The sequence below is a fragment of the Rattus rattus genome, chromosome 9, assembly GCF_011064425.1.
Source record: "Rattus rattus isolate New Zealand chromosome 9, Rrattus_CSIRO_v1, whole genome shotgun sequence".
NCBI lineage: Eukaryota > Metazoa > Chordata > Mammalia > Rodentia > Muridae > Rattus > Rattus rattus.
Genome location: NC_046162.1, coordinates 36,447,276 through 36,459,907, shown reverse-complemented (window position 1 = coordinate 36,459,907; position 12,632 = coordinate 36,447,276). Strand labels below are relative to the sequence as shown.

The 12,632-nt window shown below is 44.2% G+C and overlaps 1 protein-coding gene across 3 annotated transcripts in view; it reads left to right on the top strand.

Moving 5' to 3' along the window:
- LOC116910616 (solute carrier family 22 member 4) overlaps positions 1-12,632 on the top strand; it is a 95,732-nt gene that overhangs the window by 37,935 nt on the left and 45,165 nt on the right. For 2 of the 3 annotated variants that reach the window (XM_032914563.1, XM_032914566.1), the window contains exons 6-10: positions 112-212; positions 1,788-2,002; positions 3,664-3,846; positions 6,146-6,281; positions 9,364-9,963. In XM_032914563.1, coding sequence (XP_032770454.1) covers positions 112-212; positions 1,788-2,002; positions 3,664-3,846; positions 6,146-6,281; positions 9,364-9,439 — 711 coding nt within the window. In that variant the 3' untranslated portion in view covers positions 9,440-9,963. Of the gene's footprint in view, positions 1-111; positions 213-1,787; positions 2,003-3,663; positions 3,847-6,145; positions 6,282-9,363; positions 9,964-12,632 lie in introns of those variants that run through there. The other variant, XM_032914564.1, reaches the window with a different exon arrangement.

The window sequence follows — 12,632 nt, the reverse complement described above, 5'->3', positions numbered from 1 at the left end:
TAATAGTAATGAGAATAATAATAATAAAGTAAAATTTTAAAAAAGGGTTGTATGCCCATAGGTCCTTCCTTCTTTTCTCTTTAATCTCGCGTTTCATTAATGTTGTTTTAGCTACAGGAGCTAAACTCCTTGAAGCAGCAGAAAGTCTTCATTCTGGACCTGTTCAAGACTCGGAACATTGCCACAATAACAGTGATGTCTGTGATGCTGTGGTAAGCCATGAGTGCTCCGGGAACGCAGACGTGTAACACACAGGGGTGCAACTGATTTTCTCTAGTTCAAAGGGACGTGACAAACAGCAAAAGGAGAGCTGTGCGATTCTTAGGTCTCAGACCTGTCTCCGGTTGATAGACTGTCTGAACCAAATAGGGGAAATTTTATAGGTTAACAGTAAGTCTGCAGTATGGGGACCCCATCAGGGAAAGTGATGGGCTGGAGGCTGCGGCTGCCCCTGAGGACCAAAGCAGAAGTGATAGGTCTCCACCTGCTGTCTGAACTGATGAGTGGAGTTAGTGTAACCTGCCTCCCCAGTAGCAAATGAACACATGAAGACACAGAAGTAATGATCTGAATTTATTAACTAGATTTAGTAACAAACCTTCAGAGATAAGGAAGGAAAAACAATAACAACCTTCCTGTTCCAGAGATAACAATACACATACATGCGTGCACACACGCATGCACTCCCAACACCCGCCCCCCAACACACACACACAAGAGACTGCATACCGGAACTGGCATGCACTCACAAACCCCCCACGCCTCCCACACACAGAGACTGAGAACCAGAGCTGGCAAACTATATTTTTGAACCATGGGTTTTGCAATTAGAAAAGTATCAGTGTGGAATATCCCGGACCACAGCCTCTGTCAGATGCCTTCCTTCTTAGCTGTCCAATATATCACTCATGCAATGTATTTCAACCAATAGCACCAGGGAGCCAGCAATCACCAAGACTGAGCCCCATCCAAGCTGCTCTTACACCACGTGTGTCACTGAATCTCTGCAGTGGTAGAGTTAACTTCTTTGTGTTTTGGATTAGTCTTATGCTCCCAGCTGGTCTAGTAGCTAGAGACCCAGCATGTTTCTGAAAGCCTTCCTCAGAGATGTGTGTTCTTCATACTCAGATGTCCTCACAGGGGCATCTGCACTGTTGACCAGTGGTTTACTGAGAATGGCATTGTTCCACAGCACTTTCTGAAGGAACAGAAAAAGCTTGAGATCTGTGTTGTCTGTTGTCATGGTTAGAAAGTGCTTGGCCTGGGGAGTGGCACTATTTGGAGGTGTGGCCTTGTTGGAGTAGCCGTGTCACTGTGGACAGAGGCTTTAAGACCTTCACCCTAGCTGCCTGGAAGTCAGTCTTCCACTAGCAGCCTTCAGATGAAGATGTAGAACTCTCAGCTCCTCCTGTTCCATGACTACCTGGATGCTGCCATGTTCTTGCCTTGAAAATAATGGACTGAACCTCTGAACTTGTAAGCCAGCCCCAATTAAATGTTGTCTTTATAAGACTTGCCTTGGTCATGGTGTCTGTTCACAGCAGTAAAACCCTAAGACACCCGTCATAGTAGCCACCAGACTCATGCAGGTACTAAGCACATGAAGTGTCATTTCGACTGAAAAACTGAACTTTGAATCTCAGTTTAATGTACTTCCATTCAAATAGTCCAACATGACTAGTGGACTGCCTAGAGGACATGGGACCTAGATCAACTCATGACCATCACAAAAGTTTAGGGAGCCAAGGACCATCTTTCTATGATTTTATCATTGGTCTGTCTTTCAGGATGCTAACCTCAGTGGGTTACTTTGCTCTGTCTCTCAATGTTCCTAATTTGCACGGAGATGTCTACCTGAACTGCTTCCTCTCTGGCCTGATTGAAGTTCCAGCTTATTTCACAGCCTGGCTGCTACTGCGAACCCTGCCTCGGAGATATATTATAGCTGGGGTGCTGTTCTGGGGAGGAGGTGTGCTTCTCTTGGTCCAAGTGGTACCTGAAGGTAAGAAGTTAGCCTAGGCTAACAACATCCTAGAAAACAGAGATGCATTAATGGCCTAGATTATTAATGGGTGACCACTCTCTCTCTCTCTCTCTTTTTTTTTTTTTTTTTTTTTTGGAGTTGGGGACCGAACCCAGGACCTTGCACTTGCTAGGCAAGCGCTCTACCACTGAGCTAAATCCCCAACCCTGGGTGACCACTCTCAAATGAGTCACCACTCACCCATAACACAGCCTTGACATCACCAAACGTTCATCAGTCGAATAGGCAGATGACTATGACATGTTCCCAACAACTGTCCCAGCAAGGTATGGTGGCCCATCCCTATACTCTCAGCATTTGGGAGGTAGAGCCAGCCTCAGCTGCATAGCTAATTTGAGACCAGCTCAGGCTGCATGAATCACCGTCTGAAAACACAAACAAAAACAGTGAGACAGCGTGAACAGAACGGTTCAAAGTGGGCAGGGGTGCGCTTGGCCAATCTGACTTCCGTCTTTGGAACCCACACAGAAGAAGGAGAAGACTGTATCAGCATCTCTTCCTCTTACACACTTCCTTCCACAGAAAGAAAGAAAGAAAGAAAGAAAGAAAGAAAGAAAGAAAGAAAGAGGCAAGAAAGAAAGAAAGAAAGAAAGAAAGAAAGAAAGAAAGAAAGAAAGAAGGAAAGGAAGGAAGAAAGGAGGGAGAGAGGGAGGGAGGGAAGCGGAGGGGAGGGAAGGAGGGAGGGAAGAAAGAAGGGGGAGTGGTACAGTAAGACTAAACAATGACAAAAAAACTCTAATGTTAAGAATAATGTATTTCCTTTTCTTAGTGTGTCTAGCTTTTTCCTTTTGTTAAACTACAAGTTGATATATTTTTGATACACTGTAACCTGCAAATAATACTGTTTGGTTTTGTCTTTAACTTTTTAACCTCTGCAGTACTAAGGATTGAACCCAGGGTCTTGCACTAGCCACACACTCTACCATAGAGCCACATGCCCCATCTTTTATTTCTACGTAGAGGCAAGATCTTGCCAAGCGACCCTTCCTGACCTTGAACTCAATTCATAGCCTAGGCTAGCCTTGAATCTGTAATTCTCCTGCCTCGACCAGTGAAGTATTAATAGCTGGGATTATTAGCATGCACGGGTGGTGGAGGAATGGCTCAATAATTAAAACGCATGAGGCCCAGAGTTCAGACCCCAGAACCCACATAAATGCTGCCAAGCATGATGGTTCATCTGTAATTCTGGTCTTTCATGACTACACGTGCAAAATCATGCAAATATATGTGCACACTACACCAAAAAAAATGGAAAAAGTTTTTTAAAGCACGTACCACTGAACCCAACTAGATCTATATTTCTTAATAATAAAAATCAGGAGGGAAAGAACTGGGCCCTCTTTTTATAGACTAAATTTAATTGTATTTAACATCTAATAACTCACTAGGAAACTGTTATAGCAAATAAAAGGTACTAGGACAAAATGCATTCTTCATCCAAAATAAGAGTAGTTCAAAGTCCGAGGTCACCCATCGCCTTCCATCTTTACCCATCTGGGGGTTAGGACATTTGAGGACAGTCATGTGGGAGCTATTGTATGGCAGCTAAAGGAATAATAAAAACAGTTAGGTGTTGATTCTAGGAGCACCCCATCTGAAATGAGCCTCTTTTCCAGATTACAACTTTATATCCATTGGCCTGGTGATGCTGGGGAAATTTGGGGTCACCTCTGCCTTCTCCATGCTGTACGTCTTCACAGCGGAGCTCTACCCAACCCTGGTCAGGAACATGGCTGTGGGCATCACCTCCATGGCCTCGAGGGTGGGCAGCATCATTGCCCCCTATTTCGTGTACCTGGGTGAGATGCATCTTGCTCTGTCCTTAGCTTACTTAAAAAAAAAAAAAGTGTGTGTATTTTGCATGTGGGGTTTGTGTGCATTGTGTGCATGAACAGGGCCTTCTTTGGGCAGTCTCTTCACAGGAGGAGTTGGTTTGGGTCTCGTGCTGCTCATACTATAACTGAGTCACTCTCCATAGTCTGGCTGCTGGGTTTTCCAGCCCCACTGCAGGCACACTGCATCTTAAGGCCCTCACTGGTTTCTTTCTTCCTTCCTTCCTTTCTTTCTTTTTCTTTCTTTCTTTCTCTTTCTTTCTTTCTTTCTTTCTTTCAGATTTATTTATTTCATGTTTATGAGTACATTGTCGCTGTCTTCAGACACACCAGAAGAGGGCATCAGACCCCATTGCAGATGGTTGTGAGCCACCATGTGGTTGCTGGGACTTGAACTCGGGACCTCTGGAAGAGCAATCAGTGCTCTTAACCACTGAGCCATCTCTCCTGCCCCATCGCCGGTTTCTTTTCAGGATGACTCTCAGTGACCCCTTGGACTGTAGTAGTAAAGAAGTAGTAAGGGTCTTCCTGCTGTATCTCTGTTGGTTTCCCTTCCCCCCACTTCTCTCTCGTTAGACTTAACGAAGTTCCTACTTTGTGTGTATGACGGTTTTATCCAAATGTAAGTGGTGCACTTGTGTACCTGGTGTCCAGGAACTGGAGTGAAGGGAACTCTGAGCCACCAGGTGGGTACTGGAAAGGGAACTGGGACCCTTTGTGAGAGCAACAAGAGGTCTTAACCGCTGAGCTGTGTCTCCAGGCCTGAATCCTTCTGTGGATAACCTCCTCAGTGCGAGCAGGAAGCAGGCAAAGGGAGTCAAAGAGCAGAGGCTCTAACTAGCGGACATGAGCTGTGATTCTTTATTCTTGGTGGAACCTGACTTTGGAAGGGCTGTGAGAGTGGAGGCAGACAGACACATGGTATAAGGATGAATGGGACTCAGGGGTAGCTGTTGAGTCCTCCCCAGTAATTCGGTGGAGTATATGAGTTTTGTTTTTTTTAAAAAATAATGTAAGGAGTTAGCCTTCTGTCTACACTTTATAAATATTTCCCTGGGTGATCACTTACACTTTATGATTTTTCTGTAAGGCAAACATATTTACTTTCTGTATAATCAAATATACCAGGCTGGAATAACACACAAAGGAGCTTTTAGTGGGAGGTTGTTCAGTGCTCTGAGCCCGGCCTTTATTAGGACTTGACTGGCATAGGCGCGCCTCCTTATTTTTCTTGCTCACATGTTGGTTACCTACCGGTTTAAACACACACATACAGACACACACACACACACACAAACACACACACACACACACACACACACACAGCCAAGCACACAAACACTCACACATACACAAACACGTACACGCACACACACACACACACACACACAGATGAATTCTCAGAAAGGGTGCACTATAAATCTACACAGTGAATGAAACATAGTTTCCTAACTTTAACACACCCTGCACAGCTGCTCTGAGTACAGGAGCCCTGAGCATACTGTGAGGCCATTTTCCTTACACTTTTCAACTCTGCTTAGATGATCCAGTGCTGGGCCACTGGTGCACAAGAAGCAGAGGCCAAGAAAAAGAGTGTTTAGTAAAAAGCTATTCCTGTTAGCAAACAAGGCCACTGAAAAGCCTTAAGAGCAGGGTTTATCTTAACAGCCAAAAAAAAAAAAAAAAAAAAAAAAAAGCCAAACAAACAAACTACACGCATGGGTGTTTGTTTTTCTATTCTCTCTGTGGGTAAGGAGCAGATGAGGGGTTTTATTCTCCTACCTCAGTAGCCCCATACAGAGAAGCAGAAAAGGGCTAGGTGTGTGGCTCTGTCAGTACAGTCGTTGCCTACAAAGAAGCACAAAGTCCTGAGTTTGATCCCCAGCAGTGCCTCAACCACAAATGGAGTCCTAGAGGTGAGGGTAAGAGAATGAGATGTTCAAAGCCATCCTCTGCTACCTCACCACCCATCCCAAGTCTCCTCCACCCTAAGGAAGCTTTGATAGTGAAGACTTCTATGTAAGGAGCACGTCATGCAGGGCTGGGCAGTGGTTTAGAACCTAACAGCATGCTAATGTACAACCAGGGCTAGATAACTGTAGAAGTCTGGGGAACCCAGTGGAACAACCGAGATTATTATGCTGGTTTTCCTTCTTCTGAAATGTATGGACTAAGTCTGCTGTCATAGCCTGTCTGCACCTTGATAAAACGTCTCCCAGGAGCATGCTCACATCTAATTAATCTTCTCATGTCTGGTTCTTTACAGGTGCTTATAACCGACTCCTGCCCTACATCCTCATGGGCAGTCTGACTGTCCTCATTGGAATCATCACACTTTTTTTCCCTGAGAGTTTTGGAGTGACTCTACCAGAGAACTTGGAGCAGATGCAGAAAGTCAGAGGGTAAGTAGCAAAATGATTGGAAGAAAATAATGTTTGGAAGAACAAGCACGGGGGAATATCCACCGTGATATAAAAAGGAAGAGTGCTGAGTAGGGGATGCTGGAGAAAACCGTTGAGCAGCGCTAGTTGGAGCGCCACAGCCACAGCCACAGCCACAGCCACAGGGCAGGAACAGGAAGCAATGGAGCAAGACAGAGCTGAGGATGAAGCCTGAGAAAAGAAGAGAATTCAGAATATGGTTTTAAAAAACAAGACACAAAAAATGTATCAACTTAAAATCCACTGGGAAGAGCAGGGCACACACCTGTAGCCCAAGCTACAAGAGAGGGTAAGGTGGGGAGGGTCGCATGAGTCCAGGAGTTCAAGACCAGCCTGAGTCACATAATGAACCCTCAGTGTCACTTCATCATCCATCTATCCATACATACATACACACATATGTACATACATATGCACATAATACACACATACGTACACACATGCACATACATACAAACATATATACACACATATACACACAATACATACACACATATATACACACGTATACACACAATACACACACATACATATGCACACATATACACATACATACACACATGCACACATACATACACATGTAAAAATAATCAATGGGAGAATTCAGTAAAAAGCTGTTGGAATATTCAGCTAGATATTTTTGAATAAAGAAAAAGTAGAATCCTTCCAAAAACATCAAAGTAAATTCTAGAAAGAAAAAGTAGGACTAAAAACACAAAATCATGAATCTATAAGAACAAATGTGAACTGAGCAAGGAAAGGGATACCATAAGATCCAAAGTTCAAGGTCATTCTACCCAGTGAGAACCAGTTCCAAACAAACCAGCCAGCAAACAAGAACACAGTAACACAATCAAAATCAAATGTCAGCAAGTCAGGGGAAACGTCTGCAGCACAAAGGTAGACATAGGCTGATACACCAATACATACATACACACATACATACATACACATATACATACATACATGCACATATACATACATACACACACATGCACACACATATGTACACACATACATGCACATACATACATACATATATACATACACACATACAAGTTCCTGCAATCTATGGGGAAAGGAGACCTCCAGAGAAGGAAAGGAAAATCTACTTAAAGAAGATAAAAAGAGTATACAATGTATGCATGAAAAACAAACTACTCATCCATTGTGTGAATAAATGCAGGATCCTATGGGATGCTCAGTGGGTAAGGACACTTCCCACCAACTCTGCGAGTTCCATTCCTTGAACCCACAGAGTGGAAGGAGAGAACTGATCTCCCCAAGTCATCCTCTGTATTCAATACTTTTCTGTGGCTGTGATTAAATGTCATGATCAAGAGCAGCTCACACAGAAAGAATTTATTCAATGCCACGGTTCCCGAGCATCCAAGTACCATCCAGTATTTCATCTATAATCCCAGCGTCAGAACAGTAATGGCAGGTCGACCGTGACACATGCTGCCCAGCCAATCTGATCAAATCAGTGAGCTCCAGGTTCAGAGAGAGACACTGCCTCAAACACTAGCTGAAGAGCAATGGTGGATGACACGGAACATGCACCTACATGCACATTCATGCACCCACACATGTATGCACGCATGCACAAAAATTTTTAAATCCAGATTGTCTTTTGGGCACTACGTGATTCATGTGTTTTTCATCTTTCTGAGACTATCTGGGCACCCTAGGATCTGGTTCAATTTTGACACTACAGTTAGCATCAGACCCCACAGGCCTAAGGGCCCAATCCTGTACCTTTCAGTCACAAGTCACTCTCATTCCTGTCTCATCTGGCTACAAAGTCTGGGGTCCCCACAGCTCCCACCCATGTGTTCAATTATTTGCTAGAAAGCCTCCCAGACCCTAGGGAAACACTTGCCTTGCTGTCAGCACCGCCTTAGGGAAGATACGGGCAGGTGCGTGTGCTGGAAGGACCCTAAGTGTGGGGCGTCTGCTCCTGTGGGTTGGGGTTGCACTACTCTCCTGACTGTGAGACGTCAGTGATTCAGAAGATTCAAACCACATTTCAGATCCTCCATCTTGTGGGCTTGATTGGTCATTAGCTGTACCCCCATCCTGTTCTCTGCAGAGGTTGGACGAGCAGAGCCAAACAGCTCTGTGCTTCTAGATCAAGGCTTCCTCCTTCTGGCAACCAGTCCCCTTGCTCAAGCCAGCTGGGCGCCACCTCAGAGAACCAAAACAACACATTTGCCCTCAAAACAATGCAGGAAACCACAAGAGAGTTAGGAGCTCTGTACCAGGACCCAGAGGCAAAGACCAAACATTTGACAGCTCAGTTTGAAGGTTTAAAAGCTCAGTGACATGACAGAGAAATTGAGATTCTGGGCTGCACTGACCTGGCTTTAAATTTCAAACTTCTGACACAAAGTTGGGGAACTATATTAAGTTTTCTCGACCCTCACTTTTTCCTATTTATTACATGGGAATATTTCACATGGCTGTCTGGGGGTTCTGTTTTATAAAGTGTTAGCCATGGCTGGCCATAATAAAGCTAGGTCTATGTGTGTACTGATCTGTCACAGAATTTTACAGGTGCCTGTGTTCGATAAGAATTTATCTAATCACTGAGTGGTGCTGGCACAAACCTTTAATCCAAGCAATTAGGAGACAGAAGCAGGCAAATCTCTGGTTTCCAGGCCAGCCTGATCTAGAGAATGAGTTCCAGGACAGCCAAGACTGCACAGAGAAACCTGGTCTTGAAAAACAACAACAAAAGAGTTTACCTAATCATTACAATTCTTCTCTATCAACTCATATCATCAAGAACTTCCTGCTACCCCTCTATCCTTTCTTCGGGGAAACTGAAGAGCTTAAATTTAAGCTTTGTGTTTAATCAAGAAAGTAACTCTTAGTCTCTTGAAATCATAAAATACAAGGTCTGCACCCGTGAGGTTCTATGATTAGAGTTCATGTGCTTTTTCATGGGTTGAATGGGGAAGTGTTTCCGGATGTCAGTTTGGTGTTTGAGGGAGGGGAGTTCCAACTGTTTAATTTTCTTCAGCCATTGTTTTCTTTTCAGGTTCAGATGTGGGAAAAAATCAACAGTCTCCATGGACAGAAAAGAAAACCCCAAGGTTCTAATAACTGCATTCTGATAAAGTTTCCAAGGCACGTGGCAAACTGAAAAACAGGTGGGGTACAATGAGCAGGGTGTGCTGGAGCCAGCCTGAAAGACTGCCCTCTTGGTATGGGGACAGGAGGATCGAGAAGTCAAGGTCATCATTGACTATGTCAGGAGTGTGAGACCAGCCTGTCTCACCACAAGCAGCCCTGTCTGAACAAAACAAAACAAAACAAAACAAAACAAAACAAAACAAAACAAAACAAAAGCCTTTCCGCTGAAAGGTACTAATAGAAACAATGAGCACCAAACTGGACTTGTGGAGAAATACACAATATCTCATAAATTCTGGACCACTCTTCCAGACGGTCTTGTTTTTAAGAACCAACATTTCTAAACAGTCTTGACTGCTAACTATTCAATGAAATAGATTTGTAAGAATTTTTTTTTTGAAAATGTGTTAGTCAAGGACTGGCAAAATCCATATGAAGATGATCACACATTTCCAAACGTATAAATGCTGTCCAAATAAAATTCATTGTATCATGACGACCGTTAGATGGTAACAGTGCTTGTGTGTGTGTGCATGTGTGTGTGTGTGTGTGTGTGTGTGTGTGTGTGTGTGTGCATGTGTGTGTGTGTGTGTATGTATGTGCATGTGGTATGTGTGTGTGCATGTGGTGTGTGTGTATGTGTGTGCATGTGGGGTGTGTGTGCATGTGGTGTGTGTGTGCATGTGGTGTGTGTGTGTGTGTGTGTGTGTGTGTGTGTATGATCCAGCACATTAAAAATGAGGGTAGGTTTTTAATTGAACTCATATGGGGCTGTAGCAAAATGATCATCTGGACTGCAGGGCCTGAGTCTTTGATGGGCAGCTGCCACCCTGTTCTAGAGACTCTGAAAGCCACATCAAGTAGCTGCGTTGTTAGTCCACTGATGCTCTGCAGGCCCCGCTGAGCACAGTGTCTTCACACTGTGTCACATGATCATACCACCAACTGGCAAAGAACTCTTGCTAGGTCTGGGGAGATGGCTCAGTTAGCAAAGTGATGACGGAGAATAGGATGTGATCTAAAAACCTAAGGGGGCTGAATATACGATCTTAATTAAGTATAATCATAACAATTATTTTTATTTTTTAAAAAGCAAACTAGCATGCCTGGGTCCTGGGTTAAATTCTCAAAACCACAAAAAATGAAAAAAGAAAGAAAAGAAAAACCCACGGGAGAAAACAAACAAACAAAAACCATTGAAATGTACTTTCATAAGATAGAAACATCATGTAATGCTCAAATTATTAGTAACAACCCAAAATTTAAAGGCCTTAAAAAATGCCAACCAACAAGGTAACCACTAACTAGAAGTAGCTGCTGAGTATTTAAATGTACTTCACTAGATTCAACTGAAATGTCCTCTAAAATACACACTGAAGTCTTAAGACTTAGTATGAAAGACAGGGATTAGTGGTTTTTAATAAGAATTGAATTCATTTCAATGTTTTCATGCCAATTTTATAATAAAACAATAATATTGTTACAGTTAATTGCATAATTTTTAAAGAAAAGCTTTTCTTACTAGACTGGGATCCAATCCAGGGCCTGGTGCATGTGAGGTAAGCACTCTCCCACTGAGTCACACCCCAGCTCTAACGGATAGGCAGCACTGCCAGGGAGAACACAGGACAGCCACTTCCATCTCGATCTCACATGTCCCTGCACATGTGAATCTGTAACTATACTTCAAACTCTTAGTTCTTTATGCAAAATTTGAATCTGACCACGTAAAACTTTTAGTTACTAAATCTGGAAATTGTTGTTAATACGGTTGTGATAATTATTGTTGTCAACTTGGCAGGGTCTAGAATCACCTAAGAGGGAAATCTCTAGGCATATTTGTGAGGAAGTTTCTAGATCAGGTTAGTTGAAGTGGGAAGAGTAGCCCTAACAGTGGGTGGCATCAGGTCCATGGCCTGGGGTCCAGGACTAAATAAAGAGGAGAAGCAAGCTAAGCACCAGCATTTATCACTCCTGGCTTCCTGGCTGAGGATAGACTGTGACAAGCTGACTCCTGCCACCATGCCTTCCCAGAGTGACTGACTCCACCCTCTGACCAGGAGCCCAAACAAACCCTTTCTCCCTTAAGTTGCTTTTGTCTATGTAACAAGAAAAACTACTAATACAATAGGTATCAAGACAATTTTAATGATAATGCTGTTTATGCCTGTTGTCCCTGCTACTGTGCAGCCCTGGCTGGCCTGAAACTAACTATGTAGATCATCGCCAGTCTGCTCTTAATTAACTGTGAAAATAACTAATCTGAGAGTTTAATCCTAGACGAAGATCCTGAATCTTGAAGTTAAATTTTAATATTTACGTAAGTCAGTGTGGTGAACGACTGCCCACAGCCTCATGACCACAGTCTCAAAATCTGTCTCGATCTTTTCATGATTATTATAATTTTACCTTATGTGAGTGGGCGTTTTGCCTGCATGTATGCCTGTGCACTTAATGTATGCCTGGTGTCCTGGAGACCAGAGAAGGGCACTAATTCCCCTGGAACTGGAGTTACAGAAGGTTGTAAGCCACCAACGCATGCTGGGAATTGAACTCAGGTCCTCTGAAGGAGCAGATTTCCGGCGGGATACAATCCCTTCCTGACCTATAACAAAAAGTTGAGAGAATATTTCATACTGAAATCCTAAACTTTTCTCCAAGTCAACACCCAATTTGGTCACCACTTCCCCCAAAGGAGGCCTGGGGACCTGCTCTGGGGTGTGGCTTGAGAAGACATAAATGTCCCCCAATCATCAGCTTCTTCGGGGCGGGGACTACAGAGGCCCCGCCCCCAGCCCTACTTGCCTACACTCTGAGCTGGACGCCGAGGGACTTCACCTCAGGGCTTTCCTCAAGGAACAGCTCGGGTACTGGGCAAGGGACTCCAAGCCTCCCTCACGCTCACGTAATTCTGAAGCCAGGCCATTTCGGTCCGGGACCAGGTCCGCCTCACGTACAGGTGCGTCCAGTGCCTACTAATGATCACGCCGGCCCCGCCCACCCCAAGTTTCGTCTCAGGGCTGCACTGCCCGCCTTGGAGTCTAGGCCAGAAGCGGAGTCCAACATGGCCTCACGCCCTGGGTGTCTTGGGCGCTGGCGGAGTCTGAGGTGGCGGGAGGAACTCACGAGCTTGTTCGTGTGGAAAACGTCTCCCGACGCTTTCTCGCACTCCTC